Source organism: Pelobates fuscus, chromosome 1 (assembly GCF_036172605.1).
Source record: "Pelobates fuscus isolate aPelFus1 chromosome 1, aPelFus1.pri, whole genome shotgun sequence".
NCBI classification, from domain to species: Eukaryota; Metazoa; Chordata; class Amphibia; order Anura; family Pelobatidae; genus Pelobates; species Pelobates fuscus.
In genome coordinates this window covers 70,333,599-70,357,714 of record NC_086317.1, presented here as the reverse complement: position 1 = coordinate 70,357,714, position 24,116 = coordinate 70,333,599, and the positions used below count along the sequence as shown (strand labels likewise).

Genomic DNA, 24,116 nt, shown 5'->3' with positions numbered 1-24,116 from the left:
GCACATTTTTTAGTATAGTAAATCATGCTAAATATGTCAGTAGTTGAATAAGTATGGGTAGTAATTAAATCATGTTATATAAACTGACATTTTGTTAATCAAAATAAAATAGTATATTTTCAAGAATGAAAATGCAGTGGGAGGATTAAAAAAAGAAAAACCTAATGGATGAGAACCAAGCTAAACTCTTGCACTGATAACATAGTGAACAACAGATTATACGTCTAAACATCTAAAATCACATGGATTTCAATATCAGAGACAACATGGGTTTACTTCAGGGAGATCATGCCAAACTAATCTTATTGATTTTTTTGATTGGGTAAATAAAATACTAGGTCAGGGTTGTGCAGTAGACATTACTTACCTAGATTTCAGTAAGGCTTTTGACACTGTTCCACATAGAAGGCTCATCAATAAACTGCAATCTTTAATTTTGGATTCCAATATTGTTGAATAGGTAAGGCAGTGGCTGAGTGACAGGCAACAGAGGGTTGTAGTCAATGGAGTATATTCGAAGGAAGGTATAGTTACCAGTGGGGTACCTCAGCGATCTGTACTTGAACCCATTCTCTTTAATATTTGTATTAGGGATATTGCAGAAGGTCTTGATGGTAAGGTATGTCTTTCTGCTGATGATATTAAGATTTGCAACAGGGTTGATGTTCCAGGAGGGATAAGCCAAATGGCAAATGATTTAGAAAAAATAGAAAAATGGCCAGAGCTGTGGCAACTGACATTTAATGTGGATAAGTGCAAGATAATGCATCTTGGACATAAAAACCCAAGGGCAGAATACAGAATATTTGATAGAGTCCTAACCTCAACATCTAAGGAAAGGGATTTAAGGGTGATTATTTCTGATGACTTAAAGGTAGGCAGAAAATGTAATAGAGCAGCAGGAAATGCTAGCAGAATGCTTGGTTGTATAGGGAGAGGTATTAGCAGTAGAAAGAGGGAAGTGCTCATGCCATTGTACAGAACACTGGTGAGACCTCACTTGGAATATTGCACGCAGTACTGGAGACCGTATCTTCAGAAGGATATTGATACTTTAGAGAGAGTTCAGAGAAAGGCTACTAAACTGGTTCATGGATTTCAGGATAAAACTTAGTAGGAAAGGTTAAAGGAACTTAGCATGTACAGCTTGGAGGAAAGACGAGACAGGGGGGGTATGATAGAAACATTTAAATACATAAAGGAAATCAACACAGTAAAGGAGGAGAATATATTTAAAAGAAGGAGAATTACCACAACAAGAGGACATAATCTTAAATTAGAGGGGCAAAGGTTTAAAAATAATGTCAGGTAGTATTTCTTTACTGAGAGGGTAGTGGATGCATGGAATAGCCTTCCAGCTGAAGTGGTAGATGTTAACACAGTGAGATAGTTTAAGCATGCATGGGATAGGCACAGGGCTATCCTAAACTTATAAGGCCAGGGACTAATTAAAAGTATTTTGAAATATTGGGAAGACTAGATGGGCCGAATGGTTCTTATCTGTTGTCACATTATATGTTTCTATACTGTCACAGACTTATTTAACTCTAGAAGTGGTATGCAGAGTATAGAAGGACAGCAGTGGCGCACACACAATCCATGAGGCCCTGGTGCGAACCTGATCCATGGGCCTCCCTCCCTCTCCCCCAGCCCTCCCTCCATCTTTCCCCCCTCACTCCCCCGACAGACACACACACACACACAGACATACATACAGACACAAATACATACAGAGACACATACATACACACATACAAACAGACACATACATACATAGAGACACACACACATAGATGCATACAGATAGACACACACACACACACACATACATTCAAAGACACATACATACACAGACAGACATACACACAGACAGACACATACACACATACAGACAGACAAACACACACACACAAGACACACATACATACAAAGACACATACATTATTATTATTATTATTATTGCCATTTATATAGCGCCAACAGATTCTGTAGCGCTTTACAATATTATGAGAGAGGATTTAACTATAAATAGGACAATTACAAATAAACTTATGGGAACAATAGGTTGAAGAGGACCCTGCTCAATCAAGCTTAAATTCTATATGAGGTGGGTGTAAAACACATTAGGACAGGAATTTGCAGTCAAATAAGGTGGGCTGCCCTTTAGGAGAGAGCAAGAGACAGGTATGTGAGGTAGAGGTTAGTCTTGGAGGCCATAAGTCTGATGGCGGTAGGCAGGCTATACATACATGCAAACAGACAGACACACACACATACACACAGGCAGACACACAAACACATACACACATACATACATACAAACAAACACACACACATATACAAAAAACACCCTCCTGTTTCCTACCTTTTAGGTGCAGGAGGGTCACTTTCCCTGGGGTCCAGGGAAAGTAAGGTCCTATACGAATTCAGAACGGTGTCTATAGATAAATATATTTATTTTTAATGTCAGAATGTTCTTTACTAAGGAAGAAAAAAAAATGAAGAAAGAATTAATACTAAAGGAAATAATTGGGGAATGTACATATGCTTGTTGGGTATTTGTATTTATTCCAGTAAATGCAAGTATATTTATTGAGGAATTAAAGCCACAAAGACTTAATGTTGTCTTGATACAAGTATCTTGATTTCATAACAGCTGATGATCTACCTGAGGCAGTTTAATCAACTGATTTGTGCAGAATTTTGGACTTTGAAATAAATGCATGCCTATAAATACTTACAGCTTTAACAAGACATCGGCCTCATAAGGATGTAACCATGTTTGATGATATGCAAGGGTATCCCTAGAGTAATTAATAAAGTTTGCCAAACAGGAAACTATAAAACTGTGATCACCTAGTTGATGGCAAAATAATAGCTACGTGTTCCTTTATTACAGTGTCGAACATACTTAATAACATGGCATTTTAAAACCTTTAATTGCCTTTAGTTGTCATGTACAGAACTTGTCAGAAACTACTCTCAATTGAAAGTGTAGAGTTATGTATTGTAGATGTGCAGCCAGGTAATCTAATTGAATTACCGTCTTAAAAGGAAATTCAAGGCTAGAATTGACCACCACATTAATGCATTAGATAGAGGTAAAACATATTTTTTTTAAAATATAATAAAATAAATCCACAGGCAAGCAGCAGCAGCCGGATTTTCCGAGTCCATAAATCAGCTTAGCTAGAGAATAAAATAAAGACCCTGACTTGCACAAGCAAGTGGCAGCAGAATTGGAGGGCTTTAAATTGCTCCCCCACCACAAATACACTGGAATTGTGAGCTGCAGATTACAAGCAATTGGAAGACTTCCACCATGCCCACCCTCCTTGACAATTATAATTAGAGACCCCATCATATTGGTGGAATTTGTGGTGGGAACGTTTGGTCCCCCTGCCCGAAGCAATGGCATGCCCAGTTTCTAGTTGTAAATGTTTAGGGGTCATAAGAGAGGTTACAAATATTGACCCCTGTAAGATATTTAAATGTATTTTTATTTTTCTATTTTAAAAACCATTTATGGCCAGCCAGCACATCATTAATGCTCATTTATTTCAGGTAAATCCGAGCCTGGATTTGAAGCATCCAAGTCTGCATCTTAACAATCGAGGTTCGGATTTCCTCCGTCCAGCAGTGTTTGGGCCAGTTCAGACCTATTGGGAGCCTAAAATGCAAAATCCGGACATTGTTAAATAGTGTGAACAGTGCTGTGCAAATGGCCCGGTTACATTGCCCATTTAGACTATAATGAATAACCCTGTGATAGCTTAGTTTATTTTGCTTCATGAATGGAGACTGTCAGTGGAGGGTGTGATTGCTTTTTCTCATAGTTTTTCCATGTTGGAGGCAAGGGTGTGGACTTAGTTTTTGGAATCACTGCAGTTCAAACAAGTAACCTCGTTGTGCCATAAACTTTGCAAAGATAATTGATGTATTGTGTTTGTAGTGTACATTTAATTAAAAAAAAAGCAAACATTTTATTCACTCAACTCAAAAATTGTAAAGAATTGAAAGTACAATACAAAACTTATGTCAAAATAGCCAAAACGTAAAAATGCTTCAACTCTGATCCATGTCCAAATATGTAAATTCCCCTTGTCAACTATCAACAATTCCTGATTTGGTAAATATACCATTAGCCAACGTATTCACTAAAGTGTAAAGGTGAATTCGAAGTGAGTTTTTATTTTAATAAATTTTAGTAAATATCGCCAAATATCAGCATTGACTAAGAGTGTTCTGACTTGGCATTATGGTAAACCAAGTTTCGAGTCTTTCCTTGACTGATATCCTTGATCCTATGGTTTGACCCTGTGGTTTGATGTTTGGCTTGTTCATGTAATCTGCTATCCCCTGACCTTTATCTTGGATAAATGACTCTGCATTAAACTTCGCTTCCGTTTACACTGGGTTACAAAAAACCTTTCTACAGTGTGTCTACATGCATTCTCCATACTACATTGCTATCTTTGCTGCTGTAAATAAAACATTTCCTATCTGCAGATTGCATACTCACCTCATTTAAAGACTACTGATAAAAGTAATTATTTTTCACTATATCTAGATCTAATTATCTCTAAACTTTAATTCTCTTTAGTTTACTAATCACAGTGCTGTAATGTTTAGTGTAACAGTGTTAAAGGAGTATCTGCTTCTCTGGATCCATTTCATATGCCTCCCTCCATCCATCTCTCTGTCTGTCGATCTATCCCCACAAAAAAATGCATTAGTCATGCCTAAAAACATACAGCGATATAATACAGAGCCACTTGTAGCAGATGAATATAACACATCAGAGAAATGTACTGAAACCAGCCTGATGACGATCAAATACAATTTTCATCAGATCAGATCAAAATTATTTCTCCATGTCGTAGATATCAGAAATATGAAACACATAATGAAATTACAAAAAAAAAAAACAACAAGGTCATATTTCTATATATCACAATACCCACAGAATGAATTATATTACAAGAAGACAAAGTGATGCTGCAATACATTATACTGCGGATGTCAGGGGAAAGGGATGATATTTGTAAATATATATTGGAACTTGATGTTAGAAGCATCAAAGTCTGGCAAATTGGGTGCTTCAAGTGGGATGTCCATGGACGTTATAAGTCTTTAATTTTCTATGGATATGTAGGAGTAGGAGTAGAAGACAATAGTTCCTCCATAACTCTGGTGCATTCCTCTCTGAGTATCCAGTCATTAAAAGTAGGAGCAACAGAGCATTTAAAAAAAAAAATGGGATTGGTGTCTTGACAGCATTATGGAGGTGACATAAAAAAAAGTCTTGCCATAAATACTAGGACTGTGGGGTCTAATAAAATAGAGGGTAAGGAGGACATTATGGGCGTTTGCGTATTTTGACTGATATGTCACTGAATAATTTGCTAATAATGGCGGCGTTTACTTCTTGTGAACTAGGGACAGTTTTTCCCCTATTCCAACTGACACCTAAAACATTCTTCAGTACAATTAGGATAAATTTTATTAAAAATACCGGAGTTCTATACCATCATGGCAGTAATTTATAATTCATCTCCTACATGGGTTAATAAAGATATACTTGACCACTTCTTATATGAGAGTGAGCACCCAATATAAGAGTTCCATGTCCTATTTTACCATGCCAGCTGTGACTCGGTAACCGATGTACCTGGGAACACAGATCTCGGCTTCAAACAAAGCAGTTCAAATGGGAGGTCTTGTCCAGGCAGTGGGGGAATGTGGTATTTTAAGTGAAACATTAAACAATGTATTACAATTTATTTTACTTCGGTGGTGGTCATCATCAAGTTAGCATTGACAGGGCAATTGTACTCATTCAAAGCTATGGAGGGTAGAGATGGGTGCAGGGAGAGTGAAGACCAGAGGATGGCAGATGGGTACAGTGCCAAGATTAAGTGTCTGTCATCCCAGGCTAAATGTGCCATAGGGTCACAGAGACCACAGCCTCGGGTCGATAGGCAAGGGAGGGATGGCACGGCTGATAGGGAGATCAAACATCTCTTTTGGTTTTTTTTAAATAATGTTTTTGTAAAGCATCCCAGAACCCTATCCTCCACACTACAATCCCAGTCCTCCCACTACAGGCCCCTGCTGTCACCAACATACTATACATGCTAATGACTAACATATTGTATGCACAGAATTCACTCATTCTGGGCTGTCTAATGATGCTGCTAGAGGTGGACCTACACATCTGGCAGCTAAATTTACGAGCTCCTTACGTGTCACATTTTGTAATGAAATGCTGCACATACTGATTCTTGGCAAAGTGACCATTTCAAGCAACTGATCATGATGGTCATGGATGGTCTTTAAAGTAACTATTTAATATTTGGGGCCTTTAGGTTTAATTATAGTCATAGACATTGCTCGTTGGGGCTTCCGGGGCTGAAGCCCTGGCAGTGGGGCTCTTTAGTCCGTGCTGTCTATACTTTCATTGAGATCCTGGTGAGCATCAGCAACACACTGTTCGTGGGTAGAGAGGATAACTATGGCATGACAAGGTGGGAAATGTAATGATGTATCTGTACCTCTCTGTTAGTGTAGTGGTCATTGAGTATAAATAGGAGCTCAGGCTCCAGGTGCATTTGGAGCACAGGAAAAATGCTAAAAGTCTATGATTATGTTTTGTATTTCTAACACTATAATGTTCCTTTAAGTGAATAACTCTGATGGTGTTTTCAGAAACTGGAAGCATTCTGTTGTTTTTGTGCAAAAGTGTACTTTTTTTTTAGCTTAGGGGATGTGACTAGAGGTGTATTTATGCTGTTTAGCAATTTACCTACTATTAGTCTTTTAGGTAGCTGAGTAGATAATTTAGAACAATACAAAATTCTAAATAAATAGCAATTTAGAATCACATTAGCTTAATTTGTATCCCTGTAGAACTAGTGACTCACATACCCAGATACCATTGTTTTATATCCTGTCGATCCCTGAAAAAAACACATCTGCATTAAAGGACCACTATAGTGCCAGGAAAACATACTCGTTTTCCTGGCATTATAATGCCCTGAGGGTGCCCCCACCCTCAGGGTCCCACTCCCGCCGGACTGGATGGAGAGGAAGGGGTTAAACACTTACCTTTCTCCAGCGCCGGGCATTCTTAATGCTTTCCTATGGACGCTGGCGTCTTCTCACTGTGAAAATCACAGTGAGAAGCGCGGAAGAGCCTCTAGCGGCTGTCAATGAGACAGCCACTAGAGGCTGGATTAACCCTAAAGTAAACATAGCAGTTTCTCTGAAACAGCAAAAAGGGTTAATCCTAGGTAGATCTGGCACCCAGACCACTTTATTAAGCTGAAGTGGTCTGGGTGGCTATAGTGGTCCTTTAATGCTTATTTAATAAACTCACAAATAGCTGCAATGTTCCGTGTAGCCTCGTGATCCACACATTAATGTGCTCTAGAGCCTAGTGATACACATATCCACATTATTGTAACTAATATGACATACATTAATCCTTGTACGTTCATGCGCTAGAGGAGTCACCAGCAGGGTTATTCAAGTGTGAATTTAAAGTTCATTTCAAATTTAAGGTCAGAGTAGCTGAACTGGAAAAGTCATCAGCTATGCTTTCAGTTTGGCTACTCTGGTCTTAAATGTAAAATTCACTTTGAATTCACATTAGTGAATAGCCCTGTAAGTGAGTACGGGCTGTACATACTGAACGGGGAAACCTGAGTGATACATCTTTAATAGTCAGTTAGAACATTTTCCCAAGTAATGGTTCTCTCTTCTGTTCTAGGATTTGGGGATGGAGTCCACCTCGCTGGATGATGTGTTGTATCGGTATGCTAGCTTCCGGAACCTTGTGGATCCCATAACCCATGACTTAATCATAAGCCTGGCAAGATATGTGCATTGTCCCAAACAGGTAGGTACCTGATGCATGTTATTGGTACCTTCTACATACATTACCCACCTTTCATACAGTATGAATAAGACAGCAGCAAATCTTTTAACTAGCAGGAAATGCTTGACACAATGTTCATGATCTGCATATGACTGATGGAATGTTGCTGTGTTGATATGAATTGTAAAGACATGCAGACAGTTTAGTTACATACTGTAGGTACATAGTAATAAGAGGAGAGGAAAAACTCAAGTCCATCAAGTTGAACCTTTCAAAAAAAATATGAACAGCCCAATTTAAAGCCATTTCCAATCTTGCCACAAATGGAATAATAATCCACGTTAATTCCAAAAATGGCAGTCAGATTTCTACTTGGATCAATAAGCTGTTTATATGAACTATTTTATCCTAAATATGCTGTTTAAAAAAAATGAATAAATCCAGGCATTGTTTAAAAATCTGCACAGAATCTGATAAACCGACTTCTATTGGCAAAAATTTCCACCGTTATTGTTCGTACTGTAAAGAATGTCTTCCTCTGCCGTAGTCAAATTCTCCATTTCCTTCTCTTGATTTTTTATGTATTCATAAATAAACAGATTCATTGAATCTAAAGCTGGATTTACTTCCATCCAAGACTGTATGCATAAAATAGAATGTAAGGTGAATTGTTTGCTCGTTTGACCAGGGCCTTCTTCATCTGTTATATTCCATATGTAAATTGCTTGTTGTCAAATATCCCTATTTTATAAATGTAAAACGCAGCAGAATATGTTGGCGCTATATTTATTTATTTATAAAATATTTTACCAGGATGGTAAAATGGTCTCTCATTTTCAAGTATGTCCTGGGTCTTTGGCCACAAAACATTGCATTGTTACAATAGGATACAATATTACAAAAATACAATATACAAACTATACATATACACACACATATATAAATGTAATACATAACAGGTAATAAATATATTCAACCATGACAGGTGCATTCTGTGCTGAGGTATATTGCCATAGATTTTAGATTGAATGAAGATGTGACTGTGTCCCTGAGGTTATTCCGTAATTGCGGTGCTCTGTAGGAAAAGGAGGATCAAGCCACTTTATTTTTGTATTGCGGTATGCTAAATATCGTGCTAGTACTGGATTGGAGGTTATAGGAGGTGGAAACAGCTGAGGAGAGCATTCTACTCAGGTAGGGTGGGAGCTTCCCAGAAATGCTCTTATGCACAAGGCTGGAAAGATGAAGAGTGCGTTGGGATTCCAGCGACAGCCAGTTTAGCTCTTTTAGCATGTCACAGTGGTGACTAAAGTAATTACATTCTAGTACAAAGCGGCAGAACAAATTATATAATGTATTAGGTTTATTAAGGTGGGCGCCATATAAATAATAAAAATAATAAAAAAATAAATATTAACTAGAGCTTGACACAATACACTTAGATGATCATTCCATCTCATGTGAGCCATCACATTTACATGATAGGAGCATAGTTTAGAATGACTGTTTTAAAATATCTTTTTTCTCAAAGCTGTCAAACTCAAGCAGTATTTTATTGAAACATAACAGAAAACTATACAGAAGCTCAGATTTACTTCATACAAAGACCGTATGAAAATGTCACCCATTGTTCTGGAACAATTCAGTAGACACAAAACAAGAAAAGGTTACTTATTTAGCATTTGATATTATGTAATCGCGTCATTCCTCATGATGATATTGCTGTGGCTTGGCATATAGGCCAAGAAGACATCCCATCATTTCAAACTCACATGTTGAGCATCAAGTGGGAAATCAAGATTCCTTTAAAATACACACAAACCCAACAAACAATGCACTTTAACAATTACAATTTTTTTTTTTTTTTTTACTTGTTGATTAAAAAGTATGGTTGGAATCTAAACATTCTCACGTCATAAATCTTACATTACTCTTATCATGATACACATAATTTTCTTATCATAGCTGAGTAAAGACCCAGAACTATTCCCTGATAACCAAATACCTTAAAAACTAAATTTAAAACAAAGGCCTCAATTACATTCCAGCCTATTATGTTCATCAGCAGTCTATTGACTTCGAATAAGCTTTTTATCAGTCGGACTCAATTTGTTAAATGCTTATCAGTAGCTTCCCAATGATTAGTAATATACATGGGAAATCTGCTACATGTCCCCTCCATGCCCCCAGTGAGGGAGGGGGACTTTTTATGTGTTTTCCTGTGCCACCAGCCCATGACCAGTTACTGGGGGCTACCATTAAAATTAGCGAGGGGGGCTTAGTGTTCTGTGTTCTGGGGCAGCCATGACCACGAGGGATCTGATGCCAAGTAATTTTCAGCATTCCCACTGTTACCCTTTCCATCATGGAAGCACTTTACAAGAGTCTTACAGCTCAGATAATGTGGTAGCACATTTGTTAAAAAAAATTATCTTTATGACTTCCTTATTCAATGCATTGGCATTAGCACCTTCACTACCAAAATCATGTATACATGATTTCAAGGTTAAGTCCCCCCACACTAGAATTGTGTAACGCGATTATGACAATTGCAAAAAAAAACATTTTTTTTTCTTGCCAATTTATTTTAATTACAATTGGCTCCTTAGTAGTCCCATGTAGCAGAGCACTTTTCCTACTCACATTCCATCTTTACTGTCAGTTTTTATGACGACACTCTCACACTACACTGGTGTATATCTCCCAAAAATTATCCTGTATAAAAATATCCTTTACTAATACCAACAGTTGTCTATCATTCTTGGGTAGAACAAATCTTTATAAAATGTACTATTTACACAACATATATGATTCCTTGACAGTGTGACCCTAAAATTGTAGAGAACCCTGGTGCTCATGGTCAAACTGTGAAAATTCACATGGTCACATCTTTCTGCTCTCAGCATCCTTTTAGATGGTAACCTTCTTACACCCATGGTCACAAATATTCAGATGACCTCCGTGTTCTATTTTTGTTAGTTCTTTCATAAACCTTGGGTTCTTCAGGGACAATCTTCTCACTGGAATGTTAAACTCTTCAAATGGCATAGAACAACAGAGGAGAGTGTACAGTCCATAGCAGAGATTAATTCAATTTTTACACCAATAATCTGCGCGTAAAAATAGGTTGCAGTTGGTATTCGGAATCATCTGCAGTCTAGTGATAAAACACGACTTTCTATCACCTCAAGTAATAGCGAGAGGAAAAACTGTAAAATGGTTACAAAATATCTAGAGGGAATTAAATCCTTCTCAGTAATGCTACAGTATTTCCCCCCCAGGCCAAACAATAGTTAAAGCCTTGTTTGCATATAACATGGGAAATTGGGTTTTTACAAGTCAAATTGAAAAATGGTAATCAGTAGGACAAGTTAAGGAGACTGATTGAAGAATTTATAACAGTTCTCAGCTGAAATACAAACTTTGCAATTTATTGTGATTATATTAATTTGTATTAAAAAGTTTGGTAACATCTTTTTTCTTTGATGAATGATTTATGACCTTTCTATTAATTCCAAAAGGATCTAATTATTGTTTTTCATAAAGCTAAGAAAAATCAATGATAATTTTAATTTTGGTTCCTAAGTGCTTCAAAGCTAAAAAAAAAAAAAAAAAAAAAGTAAAAAAAATAACAATTTGTAAAGGGTCACTCATGAAAAACTTTGTATTAATACAAATGTTATAGTGTAGAGAGTACTATGCTTATAGCCTACCTACCCAGAATGACTTTTAAGTAAAGACATAAATGTCACTGCATCTATAATACTGTACCATTTATTTCCTCTTTTGCCATCCAAGATCCATCAATTTCACAATCTTTTTATGTTTTTTTACTGAACCCAATTGTGTTCATTCTAGGATACTTGAGACATGACTGCACACAGTGTAGTTCACAAAATGATAAATAGGGATGTGCAATAGTCAATAGTTGACACAATGTGGTTGCTAACATTTTATTGAGCAGTTCCACTCGGTTTGTCTGATGAGTGAAACTGTGGCTAGGGTTTGGGCTGCTTATTCCAAAAACCTCTGCTGGGAAGGAGTTTGTGGAATAATAATAATAATAAAAAAAAAAACATTTACCAGAAAGATAGGATACGTATTGTCCAATCAAAGGCTTCTCTATAAACCTGTGATTGGACCGCACAAGTCGGAGGGGGCAGCGTAAGATCCCAGTGCTAGATTGCATGTGAGTAAAATCTTTATTGTGCAGGAATTACAGCAAGTGGGTGTTTGGGGGAGTCCAATAGGGCTTTTTACACAGATAAGGTCCCTCTTCCCAAAAGCGTTAGATCGCCCATTTAATGAATATTTGTTGCAGCTGTGTGACTCTTATTAGCAACAAATAAGGGATTGCTGACTCACATCCATGTTGTCTTGATCTGTTCAATGATCATACATGGAAACTCATCAGCCCTGGAATATTAGTGCTTAACCTTTGGGTAAAGTGTGGAGTTCAGACAGGAAAGGTGGTGCAGTCCAACTTACCAAATATGGCCAACGCCAAGCCCAGTTTATCTTACTAGTCTTCAAATATTTTCATATCCACTTTGTCTGTTGTTCCTCTCACTAGCTCACCATTTAATCCTTTATCCTACAGAATATAGGGTTGGAGGAAGAGTATAACGAATAATCAAGCTCCCCTTGGTTAATACAAAACCTTAACTGCATGTTATTTTTGGAGGAGGGACATCATTTTAGAAACCATGTTACTGTTTGCCTAGATTGTGCACTGGAGCCAGATGAGGAAAGGTTATAACAAAAATGAAATCTTAATTTAAAGGGGGTGGGGGAGAAGTAAGGTAATACACCATTGAATAAAACATTGAGAATAACTTATTACGTATGTTTACCTTTTTGTTAGATGCTTTAGTTCCTTTTCAAACTATATCAAGTAACATCTCAATCCAGGCATAGCCAGGACAAGAATTTCAAATGAAGAGGAAAAATCTAAATATTCTTTCATTTCTCTTCTTCTCTGTATGCTCTCTCATTGCTGACTGCCAGGTGCGAAGAACTGAGTTGGCAACAATGACTGAGAGCGAACTAAGATGGAGGACACCCCATTGCAAGATAAAGAAATGTGGATTTCTACATTTAAGTTTATTTTTCACGTTTCACAAATACATATGTGTTCAAGGATCACTATAGGGTCAGGAACACAAACATTACTCCTGATCCTATAGTGTTAAAACCACCATTTAGCCCCCCTGAGCTCCTCATGCCTCCATAAATATAGTAAAAATCTTACTGTATTCAAGCCAGAAGCTGTAACTCTGCATGCTGTTAGACTCAGAAAAACAAACAGTCTGCTGACATCATCAGAAGTGGTAGCCTGATCCTATCACAATGCTTTCCCATAGGATTGGCTGAGACTGACAAAGAGGCAGATCAGGGGCAGAGCCAGCATGATTCAAACACAGCCCTGGCTAATCAGCATCAGCTCATGTATGCATGCAGAGGGAGGAGATACTTAATGTTAGGATGCATTTTAGACTGCCATGGCCCAGGAAGGATCTCTAACAGCTATCTGAGGAGTGGCCAGTGAAGTTATCACTAAGCTGTAATGTAAACACTGCATTTTCTCTGAAAATACATTGTTTACAGCAAAAAGGTAATTTCTACTCACCAGAACAAATTCAATAAACTGTAGTTGTTCTGGTGACTATAGTGTCCCTTTAAGTATAGGGTGAAGTCAGCATAATAAAAAAAAAAAAAAACTTGGGAAGTGACAGTTCAACTTTAATGTGGCAATATCTCAAGGACAACTGGTTTCTTTTTAAGGGGAATGATTTTGATTACTGAATGCCATACATTATGCCACACGATGGTGTCGCTTGATAACATAGTAACTACATTATCATAATCCACGTTCAAGCCGCATACTGCACATTAATCTGTTCTTTATCATGCACTTCACATTCATTATGCATCTCTACATCCGTTTAGAGTGATTTGAAGATATGCCGAAGTCCGTGCCCATTTCAGTGATATATGATATAAAGACAGTTTTAGAGGTAGTATTGTGTGCTTAAAGTGTTGACAGCCTGCGCGCAAACTCAGCTTACCTAAAAAAAAACATGTTTTCATAGACTACAGAATGGACCTGAAGAACCTTTCAGTTGGTTGGCCGTCTCCAATAAATGGTTGAACACACACCATCCGAGGTCTTCCCTTCTTTGATATAAATTCCTTCAAGGACTTTGATGTTACACGAACCATTCATCCTCGACCTAGTGGTACAGTCTTGTTGCATGCCCTCCAGTTCTTCGATTTTCTCATTATGGTCTGCTGTTAAGAGGAAAACCCCCCCCAGCAATTTTGCGAGTTTGTTCTGGCTGTGTGAGGTCATATCACGGGATTTCTACCCATGCAAAAGAGCCAGGTGATCACCGTGGCGCCCCTCTCTGGTACACACATTGATGTCTGGATTTTATATCTCCCAATGTTGGGAAGTATATTCTGTGTGCCTGGCGCCCTATGATCATCTTTTTATAAACTCTTGAAAGGAAGTTTCTCCATTGTCCCATGCCTCACATACCTCAATATAATTTTTCTAAATGAGAAAGTATAAAGTAAAGGAACACTCCAAGTAACAGGCTTAATATACATTCTCAAACGTTTTTCAGTAAACAATAATTACAACAAAAACAAAAAAATACAACAATCCTAAAGCCCTTGTAGGCCTTTATTCATCCAATGAAACAGGAAATAACCTCTTCAGACCTGGGGGAAAAAAATACATATGTATGCCTATAATGATGCAAATTTATGATATATAAGAATTTATCATGGTTTGGTGATGTAGCCTTGGTATGTATTTATCTTTCATTTACAATAGAATGAATTGGATGTTCCTTCTTTGTGGGGGAGTTGACAAACTTAAAGACCAACCAAAGACAAATCAATTATTAAGAAAAATATGCATTTATCCTATAGGCTAAATGGGTCTGTGTTAGTGGGTTACTCCAAGCACCATGACCACTTCACTGATTTCAATTGGTCAAGGTGCAGTTTCAAATGTTGCACATTAAGAGTAACAGTCCAGTGCTGCTAGAAGTGTAACACCTCCGGCAGTATCATTAGCTAGCCCAGAAAGATGGTTCCAGGCTAGCTAATGTTAATTTTGTCCATATTTGGGGTCTGTTGTCAGCAGCCCTAGTTAAGCATCCCTCCATGCTGCTCAAGACCTCCTCTCTGCCCATCCTGCACGACATCCCTCCCCTGCAGTGAGGAGCAATGAGGTCACTTGAGGAGGAACTGGCTGCCTGGATCACATGGCCTCGCATGAGATTGCAGGGCGGTTTTCCTTCATTTATTCATTTTTTTTTAGGGACTATGTCAGTAATAGTTACTCTAAATAAAAAGAATGTTTTATTGAAACACTATTTTTGTTTCTTTAAAATAATTTGTTAATAGGATGAGCTATAAGGCTAGTAAGGTAAACCAGTGGTGGTACAATTACACTTTGAACAACAGATTTTATGAGCTCTAATTATCAAGAAGGAAACCGTGGAACTGTAAAAAAGTACTAGATAGGCTACTAAATCAATAAAGGGAATGGAAGATTTTGTTAATAATGAAAGAATAGAGCTATATAGTATTTTATTTTAGAAAAGATTTGAGGCGATATAATAGCATGATACAACTACACTTCCAGATAATTGTTTAAATTAGCCTTAATAAACATGACTCTATAAAGCACAGAGATCCTTAGTTGAGACTCTAGAAAAGGAGATTTCACCTACACCTGTTGAAAACATTTTGAACAATACAAGGAATAAAGAAAAGGACTCTGCTTAGAATGGCTGAATTGTTACATTTCTTAAATGGCATCAAGAAGGATCAGATAACTCTTATGTAACTATTCACAGCGATATTCACAAAAGAGAGAATTCAAAATGAATTCAAAGTAATTTTCGAAGTTAAAGGACCACTCTAGGCACCCAGACCACTTCAGCTTAATGAGGTGGTCTGGGTGCCAGGTCCCTCTAGGATTAACCCTTTTTTTTATAAACATAGCAGTTTCAGAGAAACTGCTATGTTTATACTGAGGGTTAATCCAGCCTCCAAATCCTCTAGTGGCTGTCTCATTGACAGCCGCTAGAGGCGCTTGCGTGCTTCTCACTGTGAAAATCACAGTGAGAGCACGCAAGCGTCCATAGGAAAGCATTGTAAATGCTTTCCTATGCGACCGGCTGAATGCGAGCGCGGCTCCTGCCACGCATGCGCATTCAGCCGATGACGTCGCAAGGAAGAAGGAGAGGAGGAGGAAAGCTCCCCGCCCGGCGCTGGAGAAAGAGGTAAGTTTAACCCCTTCCTCCCCCCAGAGCCCGGCGGGAGTGGGTCCCTGAGGGTGGGGGCACCCTCAGGGCACTCTAGTGCCAGGAAAACGAGTATATTTTCCTGGCACTAGAGTGGTCCTTTAAAGTCATAATAGCCGTACTGGAAAGATTCTCTGAAACACCCATCCTTTTAGGTTAATTACTGTGGTCTTAAATTTAAAATTCACTTTGAATTCTCACTTTAGTAAATAACCCTGATAGCATTGTAATAACAAATTTAACTTGTGTTTTAAACATAAAAGCTTGTTGATCGGTGGAAACATCTGATTGACACTGTAGTATCTGAAAGGCTTTCCTCCCTTTCTATATTTTTTTTAATGAAACAGTATATTTTTGCCTTCTAACATTGCCACTGAAGATAACGCAATAATACTCCTTACATCTCAAGAAACGTGAGACTGTTAAGTGGGATAAACAGCCATTCTACATGATGGGGAATCTGCTCATCATCTGCATTCTATATGTTTTGGCTGCAAATGGATTTTCTGTCAATCTATTAGAAATGAAATTATAAATTGAATAAATCCTTGTAGCTTTCAAAGACCTTGAAACGATGTTAAATAAATAGGTTTGTCAAGATGTGTTTCCTCTTGAGCCGTACTATTCAATTTGGTTGTAGTGTGTTTAGATGGTGCAACGTTAAATATTGATGGCAGTACATACCCCAGAAGAGCTAGCAATCAAATTACATTTGTGAGTGTTCTAGATTTGTAGAAAATCTAATCAAATCTGTTGTTAACCCTTTGTCTTCACTGAGATTCATAACTCACTACAGACAGCTCAGTTGAAATTATACAGCACACATACTTGTCTGGGCAAATATTAGCCATTTCACACTGTCAGAAAATATAAGAAGAGCATTTTAATTATGCCAACAAGAAGGATTTAGGTAATAGAAAAGAAAATGGAATAAATGAGCTGTAGGGTATATTACTGAATATGTGGGTAGCATTTCTAGCTTAGGTTTATGAAGTCCTCTTCCGAATAAATAACTTTATTGCAGCCAATGAATTAAACATAGGGGGCTTCTGGCAGCAAAAAGATTATGTTTCTATAAAGAGAAGTTCTCTGCAGGTGCCGAGGGAGTGTTTCTTTTTAATAATTTGATAAGTAAACAACAGCTCTCAATATCTGTTGTAATTACCCTTGGAACGTGAAACGAAAATGGCAGCCATCATTTGTGTCACAAAATTCTACCATTCCTGTTTAACTTGTTTTGCCCTCAGCCTCGCAATATAGGCATTATTACACCATTTTACTTTCTGGTATCCTTCAAGACATGTGCTGAGATATACAGAATTTTTTTATTCCACCACTAAAAATAGCTCACCATAGTTGATAAATAGTTAGAATTATGTATATCACTTAAAATAAAATAAAAAATCAGTCTTACGTGTATTTTTTTTAATTTTTTATAAAAGCTTCAAATCTATTCTCATTGCATAAAAAGTGATAATCAATTTTACAGCTAAATTCAGCCAACATCTGATGGTATTTGCTAAGCATGCTAACTGTTGGGTGGAGACTTCCTGCCCTCCTGAATAACGGTGTATTTTTATCTACTCTTACAGAATAGATTTTTATATATTGTAATATCTGCTTAGATCACGAATATCATATATGACTTATCATTCTTCAAACATTTTTTTTTATTCTTCTAACGCTTTAAATCCACAACAGTAGGTTGGCCAATGAGGACAAGCAGGTGCTATTTTTAACTATAATTTGTGATCAGTATGTAAGTGGAGCAAAGTGGATGTGGTGCAATCAAGAGTCGGATAACAGATAAAGGTCATGCACTCTCATGGTAAAATTAGTTTAATATCAGTTTCACTATATATAGGATGTACATTGCCAAGTACTGAGTTAGCACTAGCAGAACCATTCAAAAAAATGAAAAAATAATTTAAAAAAAGAGTATACATTAGTGTTTGGACAGTGACACAATTGTGTCCACTGTCGAGATTTTCCCCACAATGGATGTGAAATATAATTAAGATGTTATTAAAGTGTGGACAGTGAGCTTTAATTTAATGGGGTTTAAACTGTTACTGAAAGTTACAACAGTTTATATCAGTGATTCCCAAACTTTTTAGGTTCAAGGCGCCCTTAATATTTTCAGTTTTTTTCCAAGGCACCCCAAGTAAAAATTTCTAGGTTGTATATCTGTACAGCCCTGTGGCATTTCCTGGCATTATCGTGTAATGTACAGTGTTTGAAGGGGTTCTTGTATAAATGTATAGTGTTTTAATACAGGGGTGTGTTTGTATGTAATGTTTGCGTTTGATTGCAGGGGTGTGTCTGATCACTTTTAAATGTGGATAGATATTTGTGTTTGAGTGAAGGGGTGTGTTTGTATTTTTTTGACTGCACATACTGTTGTCTGGTGTTTGACTGCACATACATTACCACATACATAAATACATACTTACACAGATATTCATGCACATTAATACACACATGCATATAAATACACCGACACATACACACAACTTCATATACACACCGACACATACACACACATAGATAAACACCGACATATACACACACAAACATTGATACATGCCCACACCATGACACAGATACACACACTGACATAAAAACGCACACCCTGACACACAGATGCACATACACAGATGTGTGCGCACACACAGACACAGAAGCACACTGACATATATATATACACACATACAGATGCACACCATGACACACTCACTCACTCACACACATACACACACACTCACTCACACTCATACGTACACTCACACTCATACAAACACTCATACTCATACACATACACTGATACTCACACTCATACATACACTCACACTCATACACACACTCATGCACACACACACAAACTCATACACACACTCATGCACATACACATACACACACTCATGCACATACATATACACACACACACACTCATACACACACACACACACTCACGCATACATACATACACTCACACTCATACATACACTCACACTCATACACATACACACACACATACACTCATACACACACACACACACACACACACACACACTTAAACTCATACACATATTCATACACACACACATACACATACACACACAATTGATTTTTTTTTTAAATATCTCCAGCCACCCTCCTGTTAGCTTACTTTATGTGCCAGGAGGGTGGCTTGGAGTCCTGCTGCTATGGGTGTTCCCTTCCCCTCACGCTGCAGCTGCCTCCTCCCACGCTGACTCCCTGCAGGATGCTGGGAGGAAGTGACAGGCTGGGAGGAAGTGACACACACACTCATTGACTGACAGACAGACACTTTCACAAATTTGACATGCACTGACAGACAAACACACTCACTGATTTGACACACACACTCAATGACATATACGCACACTCACTGACCGACACACACTTACTGATTTGACATACAATGACAAACTCACAGATTTACTGACAGACACACACTCTCACGGACAGACACACTCACTCACACCCTCACACATATACACATTCTCTCACACACTTTTTTATGCCCACCCAACCTGTGAGAGAGCTGGTGTGGATTCTCTCCCTGGGTTCCAGTGGGGATCCTGGCGCTCTGCCGCAGCCGCTCTTTCCTTCTTTGTGCCCTTCTGAACACAGTATATTTTATCAGAGTAGGCACCCGCCATTTGGGTAAGTAGAGCCTACTCTGCGTTTGTGAGTAAACTCCACCTCAGGGTGCCCTAAGGTGACCTGCCGGCCAATTCCTGGGCTCCCTGTGATAGGGGGACACAGAGGACTTGGTCACACTTGCATCCTCAGGGACTTCTGTAGTTACGCCACTGGACATGGTCCTAACATATGCAGTTGAAGAATTTACTTTCAGAGAGCAGATATACAGGGCCGGTGGAAGGATTTTTTCCGCCATAGGCAAAAAAAAATATTCCCCCCCTGCTCCCCATGTTGTGACATCACAACCATATGACCCGCCCAGCTTATTTGCCCAGATTACAGTAAAGCACCCACGTGCTGCCCATAGGGATGTGTAGTGCATTTTAATAGGATGTGTACCAGGAAATTATGTTATTTTTTTAATGTTATGTAGTGTGAATATTTATTAAAATGTTGAGTGGATGTGTGGTGTGGGTGTGCGTCTTGTGTAGGTGTGTAGGGTGGCTGTAAGTGTTGTAGCTGTGTGTATGTTGTGGCTTTCTGTGTGTGATTTATAAGGCTGGCTCTGTTTATAGCTGTGAGTGATGTACGTGGCTGCATGTGGGTAGATGTGAGTGGTATGTGTAGCTGTGTGAGTAGCCATGAGTGAAAAGTTTGGGCCGCTGTGAGTGATAGGTGTGACAATGTGTGAGGTGTAAGAAAAACATGTAAAAAGTAGAGGAATTTCCATTTAGCATAAGATGGGAAGGGAGAATCAGGGTTAACTCCAATTGTATTAGGGGTTTAAAGGTAGCTGCCAGAGATAGGTATAGGTGTATTGATGGCATACGGGCTGTAATGGGGGATAGGAGCAGTACTGGAGGTTAGCGGCTGAAGGGGGGTGGGCAGGAACTGTAGTGGAGGTCAGGGGATGTTGATTGGGATCACAGGCAGTACGTGGGGGTTAGGGGTTGTAATGGGTATAAGGGACAGTAGTGGGGGTCAGGGGCTGTTGTGGGTGCTTAGGAGCAGTGTTGTTGGGACCTGTAATGAGGGCTGGGGGCTGTAGTGGGGTTTAAAATTTGTAGAGGGGGTTAAGGGCAATAATGGGGGTTAGAATCAGGAAAGAGAGCTGAACATAGCCTGGTTCACTAAACAGTGTTCTGGGTTATGTGAAACTGATGGCTGCTGTGGTACTTGCTATCAGTGTTTAAAATGACTGAAACTGCTCTAAACACTGATAGCAAGTACCACAGCAGCCATCAGTTTCACATAACCCAGAACACTGTTTAGTGAACCAGGCTATGTTCAGCTTTAGGCAGAGCCACAGTCCAGGGCGCTCTCTTTGCTGTGAGTATGTCACCCCTTACGTTCTCACTATCACTCCACTTCCTTCTCTTATCACCCCCCTAGCTGTACCTCTGCCTCAATTAAAGGATCACTATAGGGTCAGGAACACAAACATGTATTCCTGAGCCTATAGTGTTCTGTGGGTCTGTGGCTAAAATCTAAACTACATGTCACATAAAACAGGGGACTCAAAGTACCCATCTACATGCATTATCCATCCCCCTTTAATATGGCCCACATCCATACAAAGGTACAGAAGTATGTCCAAGTCCCCAGCATACGTCTCTATGTAAGATCTGTGGTGCAAATGTGAGATGATGACTACTTGACTTTGAGACCCCTACCATGAACCCTTGCTGGACAGGGATTTATCAAGAAACTAACTTGCCCTTATCAGAGGTCTTCAGTGAAACCTCGATTTAATACTATATATGAAACATTTTTCTATTTTACATTGTTACACTGAATGTTTGTATCCGAGGTATATAGCCTTTGAAGCGACCTACTGCAGTGGATGAAATGTACCAGGATCTGCCTTGATTAAGTCTTTGTTTTAGTAATGTTGTGTTAAATGCACTGGCATGTGTTTCTAGCAATGACACAAAACGATAAAAAAAATCAGTCACACGCTGAAAATAATGTTTTGATTGCAAATTTTATTTCACTACATCGCAGGAATTGGTAATAATTTATTTATTAATTGTATTTGGCATTGAAATTGTTTATTTAAGTGTTACTATGCCACTAGCGATGGTTTGACAGTTAATATAGACCTTGGCCAGTGTTGGTGCATCTGGTGGCCTATTATATCCCTGCCTCCAGGGCCAGACTGTTCCTGGCAAAAACACATCCAAAGCAAATGGAGACAGGAAGAGGGAGAATGCTAGAACTGAGCAGCATACCAACTTTATATCCAAAACATAACCAAGTGTTCTTTTACAATTCAAAGTCATTGTTCACTATTCAAAAGCAATCCTGTCTGTGAATTGCAATCCTATCTATCTATCTATCTATCTGTCTGTCTGTCTGTCTGTCTGTCTGTCTGTCTGTTCTACTTTCCATTTGCCTGTACATCCATCCTCCTGTCTATCCATCCCTCTTGTCAATGTATCTCTTTTTCTATCCACCCCTCTGTCCACATGTCTGTACATCCATCCCTTCGTCATGTCACATGACACCCAAGGAAAAGCTTTACAATTTTGACTTTAATAATTGTAAAAAAAAAAAAAAAGAATATTCCCCTTTCTCTGATCTTACCTTGCAGGTAGGGGGTTGCACAGACTGACCCATACCCACACACAGACTGCTCCCCCACACAGACTGACTCGAACATACACAGACTGAACCCCCCACACATACAGACTGACCCATACATACAAACCATACACAGACTAACCCCCCACACACAGACTGACCCATACACACACACACAGACTGACCCCCCACACACAGACTGACCTATACACACACACACACACACACACACACAGACTGCTCCCCTACACAGACTCGCCCATACATACACAGACTACCCCCCCAAACACAGACTGGCCCATGCACACCCACACCCACACACAGACTGACCCCACACACTCACAGACTGACCCCACACACACACGCTGACTGACCCATACACACAGACTTACCCTTACACACAGACTTCCCCTCCACATAGACTGACCCATACACACTCACAGTCTGCTCCCCCACTCAGACTGATCCCCCCAACACAGACTGACCCATGCATACGCACACACACACACACACACACACACACACAGAGACTGACCCCCCCCACACACACACACAGACTGCTATCCCACACAGACTAACCCATACATACAAAGACTACCCACCAAAACACAGACTGACCCATGCACACACACACACACACACACACACACAAAGACTGACACCCACACACAGACTGACCCCACACACTCATACTGACCCCCCACACACACACACACACATTGACTGACCCATACACACAGACTTACCCTTACACACAGACCCATACACACACAGACTCCCCCTCCACATAGACTGACCCATACACACACACAGTCTGCTCCCCCACTCAGACTGACCCATACATACATAGACTGACCCCCCCCCACACACACAGACCCCACTCACTCACAGACTGACCCCCTCCCACACACACACACAGACTGACCCATACACACACACTGGATAACGCCCACCAGTGAACTCTTATCATTAATACGAACGTCACCTTTAAAACTGTAAAGTGTTTTGATTTAGATGTTAAGAAGTTCATAAACTGTGAAGAATGATTCATAATATAAGAAGTTCATGTTTTCTAGAAACATCTGGTTTTCCCCCACCCCATCTCCAGTGTTCTGAAGTCTAATAATGACTGTTTTCTTTGGCTGTCAGTAAGCTTGTAATGGGTCCCTGGACATACTGTCTTTTGTTGAAATAGCTGTGTAAAGAACAAATGCATTGCAGTCATTTTAATTTCAATAGATGTATCGACTGGCTATATATACCGTATATTTGCCAACCTCATATCATCATAGACTGCAAGCTTTTTTACAAATATTTAATTTCTAGAATTGTAAAGTGCTGCAGAATATGTTGCTGCTATATAAATGCTTATAATATATAAACATTAACATTGCAAACTATTTATATATTTCAATATACATATATATATATTTTAAACTGTAAACAATAATGATTGACCCATCACAGTACAATGTTTGCCTAATTAAGTTCGAGATTTTGGCATGTAGGGGCTTCTACTACAAAATACAATTCTCTCCAATTACTAGTGCCTTCTGAAAATATATAAATAAATAGAATGTTGTCCACCCTTAATACCTTGGCTGAAACTACCAGCGGTTTACATTATCATAGATCTTAATGTCATGGACGCTCCTGCGGGG

At 38.9% G+C, this 24,116-nt stretch overlaps 1 protein-coding gene across 1 annotated transcript in view; it reads left to right on the top strand.

The window, feature by feature from the left end:
* The window catches only part of LRRC75A (leucine rich repeat containing 75A), a 279,127-nt gene that overhangs the window by 106,775 nt on the left and 148,236 nt on the right, over positions 1–24,116 (top strand). The window contains exon 2 of the mRNA XM_063449667.1: positions 7,772–7,900. Coding sequence (XP_063305737.1) covers positions 7,772–7,900 — 129 coding nt within the window. The remainder of the gene's footprint in view (positions 1–7,771; positions 7,901–24,116) is intronic.